We start from the raw sequence: 24,222 nt of genomic DNA, 5'->3' as shown, positions 1-24,222 counted from the left end.
TTTCTTTCAAATTAAAATGAATACATATTTCCAACAGAATAGTATCCAAGATACTGAGTAAAGTAAAAGATCGATAATATTCTATTGGAAACATTTACTCATTTTAATCTGAAAAACTGTTAGAATTGAGAATACTCTTGATCAAAATACTCTCTAAGCTTACTCCTGGTAGAGGGAGAGTTTCTAATTAAAAGTAATATGATCCAATGAGAAAAATCACTGAAGGTGTTACCAATTTCTAATGCTTTCATAAGTCAGTCATTAATTTTTTTTAAGTAAATAATTAAAAAATACGTTTTGAATAATATACCAACTATACAGTGTTCGAGATCATTATGGCTAATTTCTGATTAAAGTAAGTATCAATAATGCTCTATGTTAAGATAATCAATATAAATAAATTTTAATTATTTTCTTCCTACTACATTATATTTAGAATAAATTTGTCAAATTGTTTTTGAATGGAACATTATCCTAAGTCTCTAATAGAATAAAACTTATTTTCACCCAATAAAATAATGTTTCAAGAGATTCTATGATTTTAATTCCTTGGAATGCTCCCTTTTACTCTCACCAGTACCCCGGTGGTCCCCTGACCACTCATGCCCTCCACAATGTCTGGCCAATGCCAGGATTCTGGCACTCTTTAGAGTCCCAGTTCTGACCAACAAACAGTTCTCCAATCATGAAGAGTGCCAGAACGACGTTCCAAGAAAAATAAGGAGTGCAGGGCCTGGGGTAAGGTGTGAGCTTTGTCATCAAGGCATAATAAAATCCAGGAAAAAGGGAAGGAAGGGAATCATGGAAACAAAAGGAAGAATTCAGTTGTCCCTCAGTTACTACCTCTTCCTTCTCTAAGGTAACCACCATCCTACGTCCACCACCATTAATTCTTCCTGTTTTTGAATAAGTCAAATATATATATTTAATGATATGTATTGCTGGTTTTATTTTATTTATTTATTTTTTTTGAGACTGCATTTCACTCTGTCACCCAGGCTGGAGTGCAGTGGCACAATCTCACCTTACTGCAATTCTCCTGCCTCAGCCATCCGAATAGCTGGGATTAAAGCTGGGTGCCACCATGTCCAACTAATATTTGTATTTTTAGTAGAGACAGGGGTTTCACCAAGTTGGCCAGGACAGTCTTGAACTCCTGATTTCAGGTGATTAGACCGCCTCAGCCTCCCAAAGTACTGGGATTACAGGCATGAGCCACCGCACCCAGCCTCATATTGCTGCTGAACAGAAGTAATATAAATGGAATAATGTACACTGTACATTCTTGTGTCAAGCTTTCCCTCAAAATGATGTTAGCAGCTGTGTGTAGTTCAATGCACTTTTTAAATCACCGTATATTTTACTGAATGTTCATACCACATTTATCTTGATGGACACTTGGTTTATTCCAATCTGTGAGGTATCGTAAGTTACGTTGCTGTCAATGTTTCTTACATGCATAAATATGTGTATGTATTTCTGATTGGTATTTACCTAGGAGTGGAATTCCTGGGTCACGTGAGAAGTATGTATTCATCTCTAGCAGATACTGCCAAGCAGAATACAAGAGTTTCGGTTGCTTCACATCCTTACCTAAAGGACCGGGGTTGTCAGTGTTGTAAATTTTAGGCATTCTGCTAAATTCTGCTGGGTGAGTGATAGTATCAAAATTGTGGTTTTAATTTGCCCATTTCTCCTCCTGTGTTGTCTTCCTTTTTCTTACTGATACGTAGACGTTCTTTATTCGTTCCGAACCTTTAGTTACTTCAGTTAGTTGCACGATCTCCCATGCTGTGGCTTCCTGGTCACTCTCTTGTTAGTGTCTTTGAATAAGCACCCAAATTTAATGTAAATAAATGTATCAATCATTCCCCTTTAACTAAATGTTCTTTGTGTCTTACAAAAGAAATCTTCCTTTTTAAAAGGGTTATAAACATATTGCACTATTTTATATTCTAGAAGCTTTGTTGTTTCAACTTGTATATTAAGATCTACAACTTAACTGGTATTGACTTTTATGAATAGTGTAAGATAGAGTTTTGGGGTTCTTTTTTTTTTTTTTTTTTTGAGACACAGTCTTACTCTGTTACCCAGGCTGGAGTGCAGTGGCGGTATCTTGGCTTCCTGCAGCCTCTGACTTCTAGGTTCAAGTGATTCTCTTGCCTCAGTCTCCTGAGTAGCTGGAACTACAGACATGTGCCACCATGCCCAGCTAACTTTTTGTATTTTTAGTAGAGTTGGGGTTTCAATGCGTTAGCCAGGATGGTCTCAATCTCCTGACCTCATGATCTGTCCACCTCAGCCTCCCTAAGTGCTGGGCTTACAGGCATGAGCCACTGTGCCCAGCCCCATTTTTTTTTTTTTTAAACAGAAAGTCATCAAAATTAGCCAGAACCACATCTCAATGATGTCACTTTATTACAAGTCAAGTAACTATTCATGTGTGGATCTTAAATAGCCTAATAATAAAATTTCATATTTAGAAAAATACTTAGAATTTTCCCAATACAGACTAGAGATGAGAGAGCTAAACCAAATACGTGTGAAGATACCCAAAAGATAGAAATAAGATGATTAAATCAGCTACCTGCAGTAGCTCACACCTGTAATCCCAGCACTTTGGGAGGCTGAGGCAGGTGGACCATTTGAGATCAGGAGTTTGAGAAGCTTCTCCGTACTTTTCAGCAAAGGGTGTCTGAGCCACAACCATCTGTTAAGCAGTAAGCCACACAATGATTTCCCTGAAGGGCAAGAATCACCTTCACAGAAGCCCAGCACTGGAATGATCCCTCCCGCCCTGGATTTGCAGCTGGTTTGTTAAGCAGGAGTGCCATTAACACTAAGAAAACCAAGCGCAATGGATCTGCAGCCACTCCTTCCAACTTTTAAGCTTACAGTCCTCTCCTCAATCATTTCCAGACTTATAGCCATACTTCTCTTCTTCTCCCACAATTAATGATGTCATTTTTTTGAGGGAATCAACATATTCCTGAGGCCATACAGAAAGGTAGCAAAGACTATGAATGCTGGTGTCAGAATTATCACGGGATCTAATATTGATCCACTGTCTTCCCTCATTTAAGAGCAATGCAACTTTTGGCAAGTAATATAATCTCTTTGTTACCTTTTTTCCCATCTGTAAAATGGGTATAGGTAACATTGGAAATGTTAAGATCAGCATACATGCAAAATACCTAACAAACGTTAAGAACAATAGAACTTGTTAGCAATAGTTGGAACTTCCCCAGCCCCTTGTGGAATATATGCTGACATCAGATGATCCTGATGTACATGTGTGTCTGGACTGAGCACACAGGAAAACAGTCCCATGCAGACTGAAACACCACAGTCACTTTTGTTTAGGCTCAGAGGAGGAATGTAATGTGGAGACCTGCAACAATAGCAACAAGTGTCCAAGTTTGACTTTGGATTCACGGTCGGGTCATTTCCAGGGTAATATGCAAAGGGGTGGTACTTCAGCAGAAGTGGAAGCTATGTAGGATGATTTGGGGTCAAGCGGGTAATGTCCATATCTAACTGGTTGGGTGTAAAAGAAAAAGAAGTGGGAAACTGGTGCATGCTCTGCTCAAACCCGTAACAAATGATGCTGTGTATTTCTTGAAAATTCTGTCTTGGCCAAGTATTACAAAAGAATCATGGGGAAAACTTGACCTGAAGAAATAAAGTTTGAAGGCTGGGTGCAGTGGCTCAAGCCTGTAATGCCAGCACTTTGGGAGGCTCAGTTGGGTAGTTCACAAGGTCAGGAGTTTGAGACCAGCCTGGCCAACATGGTGACATCCCATCTCTATTAAAAGTACAAAAAAAATTAGCTGGGGATGTTGACATGTGCCTGTAATCCCAGCTACTTAGGAGGCTGAGGCAGGAGAATTGCTTGAACCAGGGAGGCAGAGGTTGCAGTGAGCTGAGATGATGCCACTGCACTCCAGTCTGGGCGACAGAATGAGACTCCGTATCAAAAAGAAAAGAAAAGAAAGTTTGGGTCCCTCTTCCACCACAACACAGTGAAAATGAACTGAGAGGTGTTAACACCTTTTGCCCTGCTTGAACTAGCCTGTCCCATCTCACCCTCACCTGCTGGAGTGTGTCCCTGTCCATGGCTTTCCCTACATCCCAACAGAAATGCAAGGCTTTGTCTCAGCTCCACTTGGAATAGTTTCTTGAACTACAAATGAAGTCAATAAATATCTGCTGAATGAACAGGCTGATCTACTTTTACCTTATCTTTGATTGGTAGAGGAGATATTAAAGATCTCAGAGCCCTGCATGAAACGGCTTTGCCTGTGATACTGATAGACTAGGATGCTGGTATATCTGTGTAGCCCAGCACCTCTTAGTATTGTGAAAATCTACATCTAGATCTAGAAACTCTTGAAATTCCACTTCCAGTGCACAGAAGATACAGCAGGTAAGGCCATGTTTCCTGTGACGCAGAATTTGTCAAATTAAGAGGGAACAGAATCGACACACCATGACCCTTGTTTGAGTAAATAACTTTGCACTCCAGGTTTCTCAAACGATTGCTTATTTTCCCACAAATTGCTCTACAGGCTTTGAAAGCTACAAAGGACAAATTTGCAAATACTTAATTCTAAATGTCATGAGAAAATATAGCTACATAAAGGATGTTTATAGAGGGCAAGATAGATCATATCATTGCTAATCGCTAAGAAGTGTCCCAGCAGTTTAAAATTTCTACCTGAAGATATGAACTGGAACAAACATTATTTGCAATGAAAAGTAGCTTCTTCCCCTCACCTAGTTTATAACAAATTGCTAATTATAAGGATAAAATTGCCATTAGAAATAAATGTGTGCAATAAAAGTCATGCAATCGTTTTCTTTTAAAAAAAGATAGTTATTTAAATGCTGTGGGTATTTCTTTCAGGTGAAAATGGACCTTAAAAACAAAAGCTTGACTGTCAACAAAGTCCTCACAAGGGTTTCTGAGATGCTTTGGGAATGTAGCTCCATCTTTCTTAACATCCACCAACAGGCCAGGTGTGGTGGCTCATGGCTGTAATCCCAGCAATTTGGAATGCTGAGGCTGGTGGATCACCTGAGGTCAGGAGTTTGAGACAGGCCTGGCCAACATGGCAAAACTCTGTCTGTATTAAAAATACAAACGTAGGCGGGTGTGGTGGCACATGCCTTTAATCCCAGTTACTTGGGAGGCTGAAGTAGAAGAATAGTTTGAACCAGGGAGGTAGAAGTGGGAGTAAGCCAAGAACGTGCCATGGCATTCAGCCTGGGTGATGAGCAAAACTCCGAACTGTCTCAAAAATAAGTTTAAAAAACCCACCAGCACCACCACCACCGCCACCACCACCACCAACAAAAATCCACGAACAGAAAATGAACTGCTTAAAATCCAGACAGTTACAATATGCGAGGTTGACCTTTACAGATACAGAATTGTTCCAGGAAGATTTGCAATATTGCCCTGCTCTTGCCAGTGGGGGTTACTACGCACCTGCAGTGACAGTTAAATGAAAAGGTAAGGACTAAGAATTTCATGCACAAGCACCTGTAACATCTCTAGGAAGCTTTGTTGATGCAGCTGCTGAACTCTGAAACCCACAGGGTCCATTGCGGGAGAAATGAAGGTCACTGGCTGACATTAAAAGTGACATGGTTCACATTTAAAAGTATCAATGGGGATAAAATATTTCTTCTACGTTTTCATAAGCAACTGACCCCAAACAACATTGCACAGTAATCTATATCCTGTGGCTTGGACTTCAAAATTGGACATTCCTCCTTATTTCTAATAGCTCCTTAAAACTCTGCATTGATGCCGGGTGCGGTGGCTCATGCCTGTAATCCCAGCACTTTGGAAGGCCGAGGCGGGTGGATCATGAGGTCAAGAGATCGAGACCATCCTGGCCAACATGGTGAAATCCCGTCTCTACTAAAAATACAGAAAATTAGCTGGGCATGGTGGCGCGTGCCTGTAATCCCAGCTACTCAGGAGGCTGAGGCAGGAGAATTGCCTGAACCCAGGAGGCGGAGGTTGCGGTGAGCCGAGATCGTGCCATTGCACTCCAGCCTGGGCAACAAGTGCGAAACTCCGTCTCAAAACAAACAAACAAACAAACAAACAAGAAAACACAAAAAAACCCTCTGCATTGATTTTTGCATTGTTACATTTAATTGCGGAAAAGTCTATTAAATTCAGAAGGGATTTTTAAAAGACAATTGTTTCATGTTAAAATAGCTTGCTTTCTGTTTGTTGCACTGCATGAAACAGATTTACCTTGAAGTCAGCAAACATTTCTTAAAATCTCTTTGATGCAACGTCTTGTGCTGGCCACTGTGGGGAGGACCAGTCACGCTGGCATGTCAGTCAATTTGGATCTTGGCCTGAGAGCAGCCTGCAATTTTGCAGAGCAACTGACTCGCAGGCAGCTCCATTTTTTCCCACATTTAATGGTTTTAAAAGACAGGCACACAGGACAGCAGCGAGTTCAATTTTTTCTCTTCTCTGAATCTTACTTTTCCTTTTCAGATGCAAATCCACCTTCCAGTCTCACCAGCTAGCCTTGCTTTTTACTGTACAGAGAAAGCCAGGACCATGCAGGGTGGAGGGTAAGGTGTAGTGAAAGAAAAGCAATGCAAGCCATGTAGATTTTGGGTTGTAGGCTGGTTTCATTACTTCCTCGTAAGTGTAATCAGATGTAATTTTTTAATGTGATAGATTCAATTTCTTCATCTATAAGATGGACGCCCAAATTATTTTATATTAATGTAACTAAAAAAATACAGGTCATCAAACACTGTATCTGAATCTCAAAGGGAGCATGGTGAACACCTTTTATTGGAGGCTTTATACAAAGACTCTTTCTGGAAGGGTTTATAGCAGCTCTCCCTCAAGACTGGAGTAGATAAGGGTGTGTCACACTTTTCAGAAAAGAATCACTCCTGGCATCAGTAGATAGAATTTACTCCCGTGGGGTCTGAGGCACAGTGTGAAGTAGGCTGCCTCAAGTTAGAGGATATATTTTTGAAGTTCTCTCTTTCATCTTAAAAGGTTGTAAGATTTTCCATTAAACTCTAGAACATACCCGTTTATTATAATATAAACATATTTGGGTCTAATGGGAGAAATACATACCTCTGTGTGCACAAACACTAGTGCTACAACACATTAAAAACTTCCAACAATTTCCATGACAGAAAGAAAGTTATTTACTGTAAAAGGTCATGTTAAAGATTCCAGTTACATTTTTTGTGAGTATACCTGTGTTTCTCACCATGCTCCTCGGAGCCCGATGACTGGCTAAACTATCAGGTCCCATCTGACCCCTAAATTTTAAGAAAATGTTAAGTTGATGGAAGGTAATGTCAAAAATCAGACTGATAAAGAACTTACACAGTAATTCTAAGTCACCACAGAATGCCAACTGTAGCCAAAATTAACATGTGAATTGACAAAAGCAGCTTAAGACATAACAAATGCATTCAAAGGGAATTGTAACTAAGATCTCTGTTCCCTGTCTCTCTTCGTTAAAGCAATGAATAAATGATCAAAATACAGTCCAATGCTGTTTAAATCTTTCTCCCCTAGGAACACCTGGAGAAAGTACAAATGGCTTTACGATAAATCTTTGCTAATCTCCAGGCCCAAGTAAATCTTCTAAGTCTGCAATCCATGGTGGCGTTGCTTCAATAAGCAGAATGAATTTTATTTTCGGACAAATTTGAAGGCAATTATGAAACCATTTATACCACACAATGATGACATCAAAAACATAAGTCTTTATTGGAAGTGTTGAGGGAAATAACAAGGTAGTGCAGCCTTTTAGATTGAATGCCTGACAGGGACCTGGATTTTAAACATGTGTCTCGAAGGTTAAACTCTGACTAAGCAAACATGGGTATTCTTCAACCTGCTTCAGCTTTGGAAACTAAGGAATAATGATTAAAGGTGACAGGAGGTATAGCGATGCATTAGATGCCTTCTATCGATGAAAAGGGTCAAACTCCGTAAAATATTTAAAGAGATTTATTCTGAGCCAAATATGAGTGACCATGGTCCCTGACACAGTCCTCGGGAGGTCCTGAGAACATATACCCAAGGTGGTTGGGGCGCAGCTTGGTTTTATACATGTTAGCAAAGGATGATCAATTAAATACATTTAAGAAATAGGCCAGGAGCGGTGGCCCACGCCTGTAATCCCAGCACTTTGGGAGGCTGAGGCGGGCGGATCACAAGGTCAAGAAATGGAGACCATCGTGGCCAACATGGTGAAACCCCATCTCTACTAAAAGATACAAAAATTAGCTGGGTGTGGTGGCGCGTGCCTGTAGTCCCAGCTACCTGGGAGGCTGAGGCAGGATAATTGCTTGAACCCCAGAGGCGGAGGTTGCAGTGAGCTGAGATCTCACTACTGCACTCCAGCCTGGTGACTGGCCACAGAGAGAGACTCTGCCTCAAAAAAAAAAAAAAAAAAAAAAAAAAAAAAAAAGAAAAACCAAATACATTAGTTTGGTTCAGAAAGGTGGAACCACTCAAAGCTGGGGGCTTCCAGGCTATGGGTAAATTTAAACATTTTCTGGTTGACATGTTTGACAATCCGTTGAGTTGATGTAAAGATGCGGGAACAGAAAGGGGATGTTCAGATTAAGATAAAAGGTTCTTTTGAAGTCTTATAATGGCTGCCCTCAGAGACAATAGATGACAACTATTTCCTATTCAGATCTTTTAGAGGTGTTAGACTCTTAATCCCTTTAGGATTGGGAAGGCCTGGAAGAAAAAGATCTAGCCATGTTAATAGAGATTCTTTACAGGTGCAAATATTTCCCTACAAAGGACAGCTTTGCAGGGCCATTTGAAGATATAGCAAAGAAACATGTTTTAGGGTAAAATATTTTGTTTTTCTTCCTTGTCTCATAATGTTATCCAAAGTTTGGAAAGTAAGTCACATTAAGCAAGGTTAAATAAAACCTATCTGAGGAGAATTTATGATTTGTAGGGTATGACTCCCCAGGCCCCTTAGATAGGAATTTGGATACAATAAAAAATCAGAGTTTAGTCCTCTACACCATGATAAGGATTTTTCTATTTTGTATGTTTTAAAATTTTACATTTTAAAAATTTTAGAAGAATAGCACTGTAAAGGGAGACTGAAGGAACAGAAATATCACTTTCGTTTGTGAGACACTGAAAAAGGGTGAGCCCCAAGACATACACGCTGGTTAAGAAAAGAATTCTGGTATCCCTTTGGCTTACCCATGCCACCCAGGAATGTTCTGAATCTTCTTGTAAGAAATAATGAATAAAAGGTTCTTCTTCAAAGCTTTCTCTTGATTCACTACAAGTAAATAATGGTTTCTTCAAATGTTAATTTATTTTAAAGCTTTTGCTAAGAAGCAGCTGTTAGTCATAATAAATAAACGTATCCAGTTTTCTTAGTTCGTACACCTAGCCTAGATATTTGCCCTGACATGCCTAGACAAGCCCAGGCAAGTCTTAGATGGTAGCTTATTCCCCTTCCTTATTTGGAAATGTTATTGCTTCTCTAAGCATTCCACAAGTTACCACCTCTTTTTCTTTCTTCTCCTCTGCCTTTATCTCTTTAGAAAAGGTTTAAGTTATTAGCCAACTGGGTGCAGCCTAGACTGTGAAGTCCAGTTCCAGCCTATGGAATCAGGACACAGCAGCGGGCAGATGTGTTAGATATAAATGTCCCTGCCTCCTTTGTTCAGAGTCCTCTGGGAGCAAGATGGCTAACAGCAGCACCCTTTCTGCAGAAAGTAAAGTTGCCTTCCTGAGAAAATTAAATTTATAGTTGACCGCTCTTCTTTTTCGCCACCAAAAATTCACACGTAACACTTCCGTTGTAACTTCTATTGGAAATAATAAACAATGCAGTGATGCTGCCTTCAAGTGCTAGACTTACTGGGCTCGATTCAAGTTCTTGCTTTTTGTTCAGCTCATGATGCTTATATTCATAAACCTCAAACTATCAACTCACAATACTGAAAGGTGAAGAACAAGTCACTTGTTGTTAGGAGAGCAAAATACAAGGTCTGATGCCAGAGGGAACCTGCGGCTTCACAAAAAACCTCAGGACATTCTGCTTCTCAAATAGTTCACTTTTTTCTTTAAGGAAGAGTTAATTTTTTTTTTTTTTTTTTTTTTTTTTTTTTTTTTTGAGGTGGAGTCTTGCTCTTTTGCCCAGTCTAGAGTGCAGTGGCATGATATTGGCTCACCACAACCTCCGCCACTCAGGTTCAGGCGATTCTCCTGCCTCAGCCTGTCTCAGTCTCAGTCCCTTAGCTGGGACCATAGGCATGCGCCACCATGCCTGGCTGATTTTTGTAGTTTTAGTAGAGATGGAGCTTCACTATGTTGGTCAGGCTGGACTCGAACTTCTGACCTTGAGATCTGCCTGTCTCAGCCTCCCAAAGTGCTAGGATCACAGGCGTGATCCATGGTACCTGCCTAAGGAAAAGTAAAATATTTTATGTGAAATGTAAACTGAAAGGACACAAATCATGTACCTGAATTGTAAGCCTCAAATCTGTCCATGAGTCACACATGTCTCTTATACATCTACCTACATATTGCAACCACATATATGTGATTTGGTAGACAGCATCAATGCAGACGTCTTTGATGTCTGCATTTGCCAATAAATAGGACTGAGTACAAGTACTTTTGCAACTGTCTCAATCAATTTAGAAGCTGTGAAGAACTCCTTTTCCTCCCTTCTGCAGTCCTCAGAAACAGTCAGAGCCTTGTAAATGACCTGCTTAAATTTCTGGATTTTATACAGAAACCAAAGACCAAAGAAACTGTGCTATTCTCTTAAGGTAAAAAAGTTAGTTTTATGGCATTAGGGTACTTTGAATTATTATTATAAAAAGGTAAATGAAAAATATACAGAAGTATACATGTAAAGCACAAAAACATAAAATTCTTACTTTCATTAGGGCAGACAACCAAAATGAGTGACTGAGGCAGAAGGCTCAGTCATCAAGGTCTGTTATTCCAGCTTGAGAGCATGCCTGGGAAAAATGCAAGTCACAGACACATCTGCGGCTGTTTTTTTCCCAAAGAGGTTCTGAAGAGATTTAGCATTTATGCATTTTCCTTAAAACGGGGAGGCAGTGAGCCACACTTGTGATGGTGATATACTTGTGAGCCTTTAGTCAGTGCCCAGTAAACTGACATTTTACATAAAATAAGTTGAACATTTAAAGAAAATCGGAATAGAGCAGGCAGCTGTCTCAGGGAGGGTGAAGGACTGATTTATCTCATCTTGTCTTTGTTCTGTATCCGAGAAGATATAAGCCAGTAATCGACATTGTCAGTGTGGATAATGTGGGTTTTTCTTTTGAGACACAGTTTCACTCTGTCGCCCAGGCTGGAGTGCAGTGGCATGATCCTGTCCCAATACAACTTCTGCCTCTGAGGATCAAGCGATTCTCCTGCCTCAGCCTCCTGAGTATCTGGGACTACAGGTGCACACCACCATGCCCAGCTACATTTTTTATTTTTAGTAGAGACAGGGTTTCACCATATTGGCCAGGCTTGTCTCTAACTCCTAACCTCTCGTGATCTGCCTGCTTCAGCCTCCCAAAGTGCTGGGATTACAGGTATAAGCCACCATGGCTGGCCTTTTTTTTTTTTTTTTTTTTTGAGACGGAGTTTTGCTCTTGTTACCCAGGCTGGAGTGCAATGGCGCGATCTTGGCTCACCGCAACCTCTGCCTCCTGGGTTCAAGCAATTCTCCTGCCTCGGCCTCCCGAGTAGCTGGGATTACAGGCACGCGCCACCATGCCCAGCTAATTTCTGTATTTTTAGTAGAAACGGGGTTTCACCATGTTGACCAGAATGGTCTTGATCTCTTGACCTTGTGATCCATCCGCCTCGGCCTCCCAAAGTGCTGGGATGACAGGCGTGAGCCACCACGCCTGCCCCCCCCCCCTTTTTTTTTTATTAGTAGAGATGGGATTTGCCCATGTTGGCCATGGCTGGTCTCACATTCCTGGCCTCAAGTGATCCACCCACCTCGGCCTCCCAAAGTGCAGGGATTATTGCTGGCATGAGCCACGCCTGGCCTCAGTGTGGAGTCTTTTGGAGCACCCAGTTTCTGTTTAGCCCTTAGGGAAGAAAGTCTAGAGGTGGTTAGAGACGGAGGGAGCATAACAGGCCTGTCTGACATCCTACCCCATCATGGCTGGGACTCAGCTTCCAAGGTGTCTCCATGGTCCCCTTGACCAGGAAGGAGTCTATTCAGTCAGTTGGAGGCTTAGAATATTATTTTTACTTCCCATTATAAGTACACAAAAAATATATTCACAAATAAATTAATACTATCCTATGATTTACATCTATTTTGTGGTTAATTATGTCTAATTTGATTAATGGTGTATAATTAATACACATATATAAATAAGAAAAACAACTATAAAATAATAGATTTTAAAACCCCTTTTACTTTTAAGTCTGTAATTAATTATGAATTTGATTCCCCTCCAGGAAAATACGATACTTTTAAATAAAGACCAAAGCAACATATTTAAACATAAATTCAAAAGCCAATATACTGTATTTATAAAGGACACCCTGATGTTATGAATAGTGAATGAGAAAGCAATTGCTGAGACCAGATCTGTTTTGTAGACTTTTTGTATAGCTTTTGTACTGAGAAGGCTTTGCATTGTTCTCTCACAATAAAAAATGCAAATAAGCCAATGAGAAATTCTTGAATTCGTAAATTACAACTTAAAACAATTTAAAAAATCCCCTTTATCAAATAGGCAAAGACAAAAATCACGAGCATACACAATGCTGAAAGAGAGATAGGACTGAGCCGTCTCAAACATGGGAAGCCAGATCAGAACTGGAGCAGTGTTGCTGGAAAGGAGCATGATGATACCCATTAAGAACCTCAAAAATGTCCATTACCATGGACCTATACAACCATTGTCACAATTGTGTTCTTAAGAGTCAAGGCATGCAGTACATGATGTCTTTAAAATAATATGATTTTCAGTCTTGTTTTTTAAAAAACTGTAAGTAATCTAAATGCTCAACAGTGGGAAAGTGGTGAAGTAGAACTGAGACAGCCAAGTATAAAGGGGTATCCGGAGAAACTGACTGGCCTGTGCACTGGGAGAAAGGGATGACGCCTTGGGAAGTTTGTGCTGTTTGCGGCAGGGAGGAGCCTGGCTTCTCCTGATCGCGGTAGCACCTGGGATTCGTGCTTTGCTGAGAGTACCTGTTACCCTTTTTCTTTTCCTTTTTGCCCAATAAGTTACATTTTTCTCACCCTCAAAAGAGTCTGCGGGCCTAATTTTTCATAGTTGTGTGACAAGGACCCCGTTTTTAGCTGTACTAAAGAAAAAGTTCATACAACAGCATATTCCCACATGACAGAATTCCAGGTACCTATTTATTTTTAAAAAAACTGTTTTCATGGTAAAGGAAATCTATTATTCTTTTCATTTTTTAATTTTTTTATGACAGGGTCTCACTTTGTCACCCAGGCTGGAGTGCAGTGGCACAAACAGCTCAATGCAGCCTTGACCTCTCAGGCTCAAGCCATCCTCTTGCCTCAGCCTCCTATGCAGCTGGGACTACAGGTGCATGCCACCATGCCTGGCTAATTTTTATATTTTTTGTAGAGACAGGGTCTGGCCATGTTTTCCGGGCTGGTCTCAAACTCCTGAGCTCAAGTGATCTGCCTACCTTGGCCTCCCAAAGTGCTGGGGTTACAAGTGCGAGCCACTGTGCCCGGATGAGTATGCCATTTTAAAGAGAAGTGCAGAGGAAAACATTTATCATACTGTCATGCTAAATGGAAAAAGCAAGATACAAAACTATACATACAATATAATTATATAGCACACACATATACTGCAAATATGTAGGCATAATCAAGATACTGGGGAAAAAACAAAATTTTACTAAGCATTAGGGTAAAAATAACTTGTAACACTTTTTATAGTTTATTGTGAATGATTTCCAAATTTAAAAAGAAAGTATTTTCAGGAAAAACCCCCAAATGATCACCAAACTGCACGGAGTGTCTGTGCAGGCGCTCATCATGCCCTTACACATGGAAACCTCAAAGTCAGAAGGAGTTCGTCTCTCTTTCCTACACATGGGACACTCCTCTACTGCCTTACACCAGAAGGGGCCTTGTTCAATCAAGTGGTCGGTCACATACACACACTCTTTAGATGCGTCTGGAGATAGTCGCTTCCATTTATAAATTCTCCCAAAAGTAATCATATGAAAAAATTTATTGTGACAATAGTATTTTTCCAGCAATTATCGCCCCGTGTATCTGAGAGGTGGCTCGTTTTCTTCAACAGAAATCTCCAGTTACTTACATGAACGTAACAGCCTAACAGCGGGAAACGGGGAGGGCCATGCTCTTAGTAAGATAACACCAACATTACCACATATCTTAATGTCATCTTTACCAACCTTAATGGAAAGTTTAAAATACTGGCTGACAAGATGCTTTCTGACTTACAGAAAAGTATTCTGAATTTTTCCTTTGAAAAACTGAAAAGTGACTTCAATTAGCTACTGCTATCAGAGCAGTCCAGCCCTCACTTTTAGCACTTCCCGATTCCTTTCCTGAAACACCAAAATCCCCATCTTAGCTGTTCTTCCTGCCTGTTGAAAGCATTAGCCATGTGCAGTCACTCACCTTGCCAAGAGAGGCTGAAGCACTGCCTTTTAAAGGCAATATTGTGGTTTCCTGCCACAGCAGTGACTAAACACGCAGCAAAGAGAAAATCTTGTCTCATTTTCATTCCTTCTTGGAAACAGGTTTGTTCAACAGATGTTTTTAAAGTTTTGGGGCTTCTATTAATCAATATTTTAATTTTAACTTATTAGAGAATAGACGTAGCCTGATAGGAGTGTGAACAATTGCTTCTTATGAAAGCACACAGTTTAAAGCAACTTTAAAAGACCATCTAATACATTTCCAAAGGCCAAAGAGAGACAACACGTAAAATGATTAGGGTACATGACTATTTTTCCTTAAAAGTCTGAAACAATAGATTATTTGACTTTATTAATTCACTTTGGCATTTCATTAAAAAGTTCTTCCTGATATTAGGGCTAAGTTCTCACTATTGCAATTTGAGCTTCTTAGCCAACCTCAAAGAACATCTAAGGAAACTAATTTCTTTCGCTCTGTCCATTTGCAAAGTGTAGAGTAAGGAATTCTACTCTGAATTGCCTGCTCTGCAGAGCAAATAGACTCAGTTTCCTCTACTTTGTCCTTGGCTCCTACACTGCAATTCACCTCAAGTCATTTTCCATTTTTTTCCTAACAGACCATCTCCACATTTGCGTTTCTTGTATTCACCGAGATTAGAAATAAGAAGGTCCAAAACTACCTACATGCTTTCATTTCGAGTATACGAATGTGTGCGAAGCCTCAGCATAAATACAGGCAAATATGGAGAACTGAAATGTATGGAAAAGACATTTTAAAAATAAAATGTATGGGCTATGTATTATGGTGTTCATAAATTGTTTTTCCATTCCTGACTGGGAACAGTGACTCACGCCTATAATCCCAGCACTTTGGGCTGAGGCGGGCGGATCACCTGATGTCAGGAGTTCAAGACCAGCCTGGCCAACATGGGGAAACCCCGTGTCTATTAAAATTACAGAACATCAGCTGGGCGTGGTGGTGCATGCCTTCTGTTAACATTCCTAATGGTAGCATCATATTTTAATTTTATTTTGGAACTTAATGGATGAGTTTACATTTTATACTCAAATATGTGAGCTTACATTTTAATATCAACTAAGAATACACTATGGATATGCCATCTCACAGCTTAGGACCCAATGTACCTAGTTAAACTAAGTCATTGGCATTTTAAATAGTTTCATCACATGAAAACATACCCAAATTGGGCAGAAACATCAAAAGAAAGCAGACACTCCCCAGGAAAGAGAGTTCACGGCAGAACGGTATGGGGAAAGTAAGGAGCGGAGGAGTGACGCTGTTCTTAGATCCTTACCTGACATCTGTGCACGTAATGCAAGTGATGTTACGACTGTTTGTTGCGATCAGGTGCAAAGCTACTGATGTTTCCTTGTCGGAGGTTGGGTGTGCTCCACATTTAAAGAAAAATTCCTGAAAGAAAGATAAATACGATCACACACATGGAGCCCGGCTGCTCATTTCTCCTCTAAACGTTTCGACAGTAAACAATCTCTTTGGGTAAGAGAAGAAATCGGTTATGAGGTGTGAGTTGGAAATAAATCAGCCTGAAGCCTTTCCCAGGAAAGGATGCCCTGTGCCACAGTGGTCAAGGATTCCCTTTCATAAGGGCCCGCGTCTCTGCTAATTATTCCTTCTTCCGCTCTTTAACCGAGGGAGCTAGGGATACGCTGTGACTTTCCTTTAGTGATGCCCCCTTGAAAATAAGTGAGACTAGAAGAATCAGAAAACATGGAGGCAGGAAGAAGCCTCTCACTAAGGAGGAAAGGGAGACATGAAGCCATGACATGACGTGCCCACGGTCAAACAGTGAGAGGTGAAGCCAAGAGCTAACTCGAGCTCCCCGCAGGAAAATCCAGTGCTTTTTCTCCAGCATCACTACATGGTTAATCATTTAGCGGAGTAAGGAATGGAGAGAGCCCTACTGTAAACAGCCACACAAGTACACGTGGACTCCTGGCAGACAGAGAAGTGCAACAGAGGCTGGGCATGGTGGCTCGCGCCTGTAATCCCAGCACTTTGGGAGGCCGAGGTGGGCAGATCGCTTGAGGTCAGGAATTCAAGACCAGCCTGACCAACATGGTGAAACTCTGTCTCTACTAAAAATACAAAAATTAGCTGGGTGTGATGGCACACAACTATAATGACTATAATTCCAGCTACTAGGGAGGCTGAGGCAGGTGAAAAACTTGAGGTTGCAGTAAGCCGAGATCAACCACTGCACTCCAGCCTGGGTGACGGAGCGAGACTCTGTCTCAACAAAAAGAAGTGTAGCAGAGCATGGCTGTCCCAGCCCCATCTGGAGTCAGCCCCCTTTCTGCCTGGTATCAACACCCCAGCATTCCCAGGAAGACTCTGCTGCCCACCCTCCGTGCCAGGGAGCTGGAATATTCCCATCCAGTATCCCGCTGCTACTTCGTTCCTTTCCCCAGCCCGGTCCTGCCACATACTCCCTCATTTTAGCTTTTCACATTGGTCACAGTCTTTTGATTGATAATATCTCCCTTCCCAAGCACATCTCTTTTTTATTCCTCACTTCTTCCTAACTTCTATTTTATTCTCATTCTCCTTCAGTTCATTCATACACCGAAGTGTTGGCCAGTAATTGCTCTGCTTCTTGTTACATAGTCTGTACGCCTTCTATGATACTAAGGTCTGTGAAGCTAAATTTTCTGCTACAATATGCAAATGAATGGGTATGGCTGTGTTCTAACAAAACCTTATTTACAAAAATATGTGGCAAATTAGATTTTCCCTGCAGGCCACAGTGGTCCAGGATGAGACATTTGTAAAATGCTTTACTCCTATTTATATCCTAACAGTGACTGACATAGGATAGGCATGACATATACTTCTTAAATGATAAACAAGGGACGTAATCAATGCTATTTATCTTTTCTTTAATAAATGCTGTATGTTATCCCCTCACACATTTCACGGCAACATTTAATTTCTTCTTTTCCTATTTATAATTTAACTAACCTCATTCTCCTCTGACATGCGAGACCCTGAGCAGCACCCCTTGGTCTGAAACTGTAGTGTGCATCAGAGTCACGTGGCTGCAAGAGGCCAAGGGCTTGTTAAACCAGAGATCACCAGACCTACCCCAGGATTTTGTAAATTCTGGGATGGCATTAAGATGTGCATTTCCAACAACTTTCCCTGTGATGTCATTCCTCCTGCTCCAGGGACCACACTGTGAGAAACCTTGAGCTTCCACCAGCATCAGAGGCAAAACGAGTAAACTCTAGTTACTATCTCACAAGAGCCCCGCTGTAGTAGGTCGCTTACGATGTCTGAAAACAATGCTACATCACAGGTAAAATATGTGACTCTCAAAAATCTGGAGTGTGTCACTTTTTTTTTTTTTTTTTTGAGACAGTCTCACTCTGTCGCCTAGGTGGGAATGCACTGGCATGATCTTGGCTCACTGCAACCTCTGCCTCCAAGGCCTCCCAAGTAAATGGGATTACAGGCATCTGCCATCATGCCAGGCTAATTTATGTATTTTTGTAGAGATGGTGTTTCACCATGTTGGCCAGGCTGGTCTTGAACTCCTGACTTCAGATGATCTACCTGCTTTGGCCTTCCACAGTGCTGGGATTACAGGTGTGAGCCTGTAAGAGAAGTATCCCAAAGCCAGGGATTTGGAACCCAGGCTGTTCTTCACTACAAGTCTCACCAATCCCAGGTGGTCTAACTTGGTTAACTAAATCTATCCTATCTGGGGCAGTGGACTATGAGCCGGCCCTCACACCTAGAGTCCTCAGCCCATGGAGGTGTGTGTGTGGTGTCTGGCTGGAGTGGGCGGGATGTCCAGTGTGTGTGATGGGCCCAGGTTCAGGCATGCCTGTGGAGTCCTGTCCCTGAGTCCAGGACCTTCCCCACAGCAGCATGGAAATCATGCTGGCTGATTTTTTTTTTTTTTCCCCCTGAAAAAACAGGATCCTATTCTTTTTACTCAATCTTTTGAAATTCGACAAATCCTTCAATGGCCAGCTCAAGGGTATTGAGAAAGAGATTTAAAACAATGTCTGACCACCAAAACAAAAAGTCTGAAGGACATGACTGACCTTTGTAAAATACCCTGAGCTAGCTACAACTGTTTTTTGCAGACATGAAAAAAATCCTCATTCATAACAAAGTAATTCCTCCAGAATAGCTGAGTTGGCAGGACTATTGAGAAGCTATTTCATATACAGATAAATAGAAAGCATTTATGTTTTTTTCTTAGCTTACAGGAAGCTGCAGTAGACATTCAGCTAACAAATCACAAATTGTTCTAACACCAGATAAAATTCAGCCCGATAAAAGCCTTTTTATTGGGGGTAGGTGTTTATAGATAATGGTGTAAGTTACAGATAGTTGAAAAATTCTAGTAATTCATATAGTGTGATAAAACAAAAATGCACATTGCCAACCCTATATTAAATATGTATGTCTCATCAGTAAATTTCAGTGCTTTCTCTACCAATTTTTATTAAAGAACATTTTTGTGTAGCACTAGAATAACTGGAAAGAATTGTGAAGGATCTGAGATTTTACCCAGCTTGCAAGTTAGCAAGCTAGTTTGCCATGGTATCATGAATGCTGACAGAAGACAAGAGACTCCTGGATCAGAGACAAAAGAATGCAGAACTCAGAGCACACATAGAAAGAAGCATGAGTATCGTATGACACCAGTTCCCCTCCACACATCTCTCTCACGGTGGAACCAGCTGGACTAAGTCAGATTCTGCAGGTGCAGTGGTTTTGCATCACAGCTGAGGACTCTGAGCTTAGGAAACTCAAGTCTTCTATAAGTAGTTCTAAGCAAGCCATCTTTTCATCCTGAAGGGAGACATTATCTTTATCATACAGGATAATAAGCAAATCTGCCTTTTGATCTGGAGAGAGACATTATCTTCTCTACTTCCAAGGTCATTTGCTCTACAACTTCCTTGAAAAGATGGGTCAGAACAAGTTAGTGCCTCCCTCAAAGAGGAGCAACACATGAGAGCCCCATGGAGCATTGCTTCTCAGTAATAACACCTTTTCTTTCAGGCTAATGAGCCGAGTGAGCTGGTCATTTCTGCTCCTATACAACCAGTGGGCTAAGACTGTTGAAGTCTTTTCCAACATTTCCAATCTGTATTCAAAACCAGCAGACAATAAAGCATCACACAATAGAAGTTAGAAGGGCCTTTTTCCAAACTTCCACCTTGGGTGAGAATCGCTTGCTCACATAGGAGTGTCATCTCACAGACAGTTGCATGATTCTTTGGAATTAACTATGAATTCTGTTTTATTTCTCTTAATTACTCAGTTAAAAAAATTGAGGAAGTCAAAGCCAGGAAAGTCTTCTAGCTAGAGTCCCAGAAGGCTGGTCAGAAGACTGATACCACTGTACCACTGTGAGGTCACTGAGGCATGGCAGGGCCCAAGCCAAGTGGCCCAAGCAATATCTGGAGCTATGATGGGTGACTGTGGTTATGCCCAAGGCAAGGCTGCTCAAGGTGGCATTGTTTGAGCATGTATAGTGGTTGGCTGGAGGAAGCTGCTTTTAGGTCACTAGGGAAGCAGCCCTCTGGGGAGTAGGAGGGGCGTGTCCTCCTCATCAAGAAGACCAGCTGTTAATTCTAGTGTGGCTTGAACAGAATCCTTTACTGTGGGTAAAATGAATTTCAGAGGGGCCCACCCCACCTCTTACAAATGCTAGGTCACACATAAATCAGCTATAAAAAGACACATAACAAGTCCTAAATATATAAGTACATAAATTCCCCCACCTACCCAGGAGCTGTAATTCCCAGGGGCGTATTCATTTCATCTGGATACAAATATTCACTTCTAGGAAACCATAATTAGCTAGGGAGATAAAATCTGTGACATCAAATGGCCAGTTTTGTTTTGTTTTCAAATAATATCTGAAACGATTATTTTTTATACTTGAAAAAAAATAAGACCTTAGCAAATGTGGTTGGCTTAACATTGTGACACTGTTGAATGCCATAAGCGTTTTCCATTTTATTATTTATTTGAGACAGGGTCTTGTTCTGTAATTCAGGCTGGAATGCAGTGGCATGATCTTAGCTTACTGCAACCTCTGCCTCCTGGGTTCAAGCAATTCTCATGCCTCAGCCTCCTGAGTAGCTGGGATCATAGCTGTATGCCACCACACCGGTGAATTTTTGTATTTACTAATTTAGTAAAGATGGGGTTTTACCATGTTGGCCAGGCTGGTCTCGAACTCCCGACCTCAAGTGATCCGCCTACCTTAGCCTTTCAAAGTGCTGGAAACACAGGCTAGAGCCATCACGCCTTGCCCGTTTCCCACCTTATTATTATTAAATGGAAAACCCAACAGTTGTATTCCTTAAGCTCTTAGAAGGGTACTCACACTTTTACCATTTCTCTGGACAAGGCTGTGATCCTTTCCTTCCATTCTTTTCTTTCATCACAACTCATTTGCCCTCTCCTCCTCACTGTAGAGGCCTGACTGCAAATCACATCAGGTCCATACAGATCAAAGTGGTACCCGGGAAAAAGAGCGTGAAGATGTCAGCTGGACTGTGGCATTCCTGGAAGCCACTCCTGCTCACTCAAGATGTCCCTTCACCCATGACTCATGAGCAGTGCCTCTCACAGAGGGGAACTAGAGCGGCAAGTATGGAATAAATAACCCAGCAAAATCGGAAAATTAGCTCAACACCAAGAATCCAACTGCATAAAAACATTGAAGATCAGAACCTAATTAGTCAAGCCAAAATATAATTTGATAGATCAGATTACTATAAAAATAGACAACTGGCTTGAAAGCCCTGCTTATCAAAGTCACAGTAAGGTCAAGCCTGAAATATCATTAGCGGTAAGACCTGACTTATTTACCGGTGATCCTTCCAATAGCTTTTATTGAACATCCTAAACTTTATGTTTATAGTTTAACAATTTTTTCCAAACAAAATATTGCATCTATCTTCACAAAGAGTTAAATTCCATTCCAGTCTCCAATTCCTTCTTAGATAATATTCCCCAAAAGAAAAAAAAAAAAACATCCTTCTCTTAATAAAGTAACAGGGACACACAATTTTCACTATCAGGGTTGCAGCAGGCGTGTGGTTTTTACCTAACACTTAACTGCATAGCTATTTTCCTGGCTCGGGGTCTAGTTAGGAAAACAGGGCCCACACCAGGTGGTTCAAATGACAGATGGTAATGAGATTAGTTATGGAGACGTGAAAGTACTATAGCACTTTTTAGAAGGACTATAAAGGGAAAGGAAGCCACTTGAGGCTAGCTAGCATCATTATTGTGCAGCTGTCATCTGGGGCTAGGGGACAATAGGAGAAGGTGCTGGGGTCACCACAGCTCTGCAGCTGGGCTGTTTGGTTGGCCGTTGTGACAATGAATGGGATGAGGCCACTGCCAGAGATGTCCCCTGCAGAGAGAGGGAGAAATGCCTCTGGCTTCTGCCTTCTCTGGCCCATCCATCTCCAGAAACAGTCAGCCCCAGCTTACAGAGCAGAGGGGAAAAGGTGGTGTGGGACTGAAAGTCACCAGCAGATGACTGCTGCACCGCCAGGAGGCAGACCCGGCATGAGATCAAAATTCTCCAAGTGTCACCGTTTGTTAGTGGTGACCCATTCTAATCAGCCTCCACAAAAACAAAAAGATACATTCAGATACTGTTCTGTAATACGTATTAAAGATACACAGGTACTCAGACAAATACAAATGTCAAAAGATTCTCCATCCAACTTTTCCGATGATATTAACTGAGGATACAGGGCTGTGGTTGCTGCTTATGAGATGAACTAGTCATAAGTATCTTACATCACTATCACAAAAGTTCTCACAGTTACCTAGTTAAGACAGATACCCTGTCACTTACAATCAATCTAAATGTCTCTCACAGACCTAAAATCCTGTTTGTAGCTAACAGCAACAGATATTCCTGTTACTATCTCCTCACAAACTCTGCAGCCTAGAACGGTTCCTCATTAGTGAGATAGATTCTTTTCTAAGACACAATCATTAGTTTTAAGTCTTCCTATCCATGCAGAGGTTTCATTATTAATCTTAATAATAAAGGTTTATGTTCTGTAAGTAAAAACATGCCAGCCAGGTAGGGTGGAACACACCCATAGTCCCAGCTATTTGGGAGGCTGAGGAGGGAGGATCGCTTGAGCCCAGGAATTTGAAGTCAGCATGGGCAACCTAGCATGATTCTGTCTTTAAAAACAAACAAAAACCCCATAAAAACAAACGAACAGGCCAGGCACAGTGACACATGCCTGTAATCCCAGCACTTTGGGAGGCCGAGGCAGGTGGATCACTAGGTCAAGCGATCGAGACCATCCTGGCCAACATGGTGAAACCTGGTCTCTACTAAAAATACAAAAATTAGCTGGGTGTAGTGGTGCATACCTGTAGTCCAAGCTACTTGGGAGGCTAAGGCAGGAGAATCGCTTGAACCTGGGAGGCGGAGGTTGCAGTGAGCCAAGATCATGCCACCACCCACCAGCCTAGCAACAGAGCAAGACTCCATCTCAAAAAAAAAAAAAAAAAAAAAAAAAAAGCCATATAAACCATAACCACAACACTATGTACCTAGTACATAAATAAAGCCTTTAAAGTAGCTATGCCAAAGCCTGTTCATCTTGTGACTTCTTTATTGTGTCTTAGCCTTCATACTGAAGTGTTAGACTTATGGGGTATTACATAAACCCAGTAACTCATTTTATCAGTTCTGATACATAGTAACTATGCACATTGTTGGACTGTATAATGAATGTACACTTTGTTAAATTAACAATGCCAGTTTTACAATTAAGTTATACCTAGTCAAACAAATGAGACCTAAAAAGTTAATGAGTCTATCGTTATGTCCAATTATAAATTTGTTTTCTTTCAAGATGTTAATAAAGCCTCTAGTCTAGATGATGTGCAAAGTTTATCAGGAGAAAGAAAATCAATATGCCCCCACACAAAGCAAAACCATGTGAAAACTTTGCTGAGAAGGAGCCTGTCAGTTTATGGTTCATGTCTTCAAGAAGTCTAACTTAAAACAAAAGTTGACTAATATAAACCATATCCTCCCCTTCTCTGCCTGATTGTAAGCTCTTCAATATGCCAGGACTTGAAGTTTATTCCAGGGGTAATGCCACTAAGCCAGAATTTGATGTTTATAATGTTGAGTAAAAGGGAGATTGTTAAAGAAGATATTCAAAATGATTCCTGCAAAGAAAAGATTTGCAGTCATTACTGACCCTTATAAAATGTGTGAAAACTAAGAAAACTAATATCCTCTTTCATAGCTCAAGGTACTTGCTCCAACAAGCTCAGATCGCTGCACCTCCTTTTCCCTTTCCTAGCCCAGGGGCAAACGGGCAGCACTAGTTTCATCAGTCAGAATGTAACACTCTCCCACATGTGATACCTGAGATACCTGGAAACCAAGCTGGGGCTCAGAAGGAAACAGTGATGAGAGAGAGAGAGACAGTCTCCAATG

The 24,222-nt window shown here is 41.1% G+C and overlaps 1 protein-coding gene across 4 annotated transcripts in view; it reads right to left on the bottom strand.

The window, feature by feature from the left end:
* PRKN (parkin RBR E3 ubiquitin protein ligase) overlaps nt 1–24,222 on the bottom strand; it is a 1,400,491-nt gene that overhangs the window by 622,623 nt on the left and 753,646 nt on the right. For all 4 annotated transcript variants that reach the window (XM_074397175.1, XM_003933783.4, XM_074397176.1 and 1 more), the window contains one exon: nt 16,030–16,145. In XM_074397175.1, the coding sequence (XP_074253276.1) occupies nt 16,030–16,145 (116 nt within the window). The remainder of the gene's footprint in view (nt 1–16,029; nt 16,146–24,222) is intronic.

Source organism: Saimiri boliviensis, chromosome 4 (genome assembly GCF_048565385.1).
Source record: "Saimiri boliviensis isolate mSaiBol1 chromosome 4, mSaiBol1.pri, whole genome shotgun sequence".
NCBI classification, from domain to species: domain Eukaryota; kingdom Metazoa; phylum Chordata; class Mammalia; order Primates; family Cebidae; genus Saimiri; species Saimiri boliviensis.
Note: the sequence above shows the minus strand (reverse complement) of the source record. Positions and strands in the feature narration are given on the sequence as shown.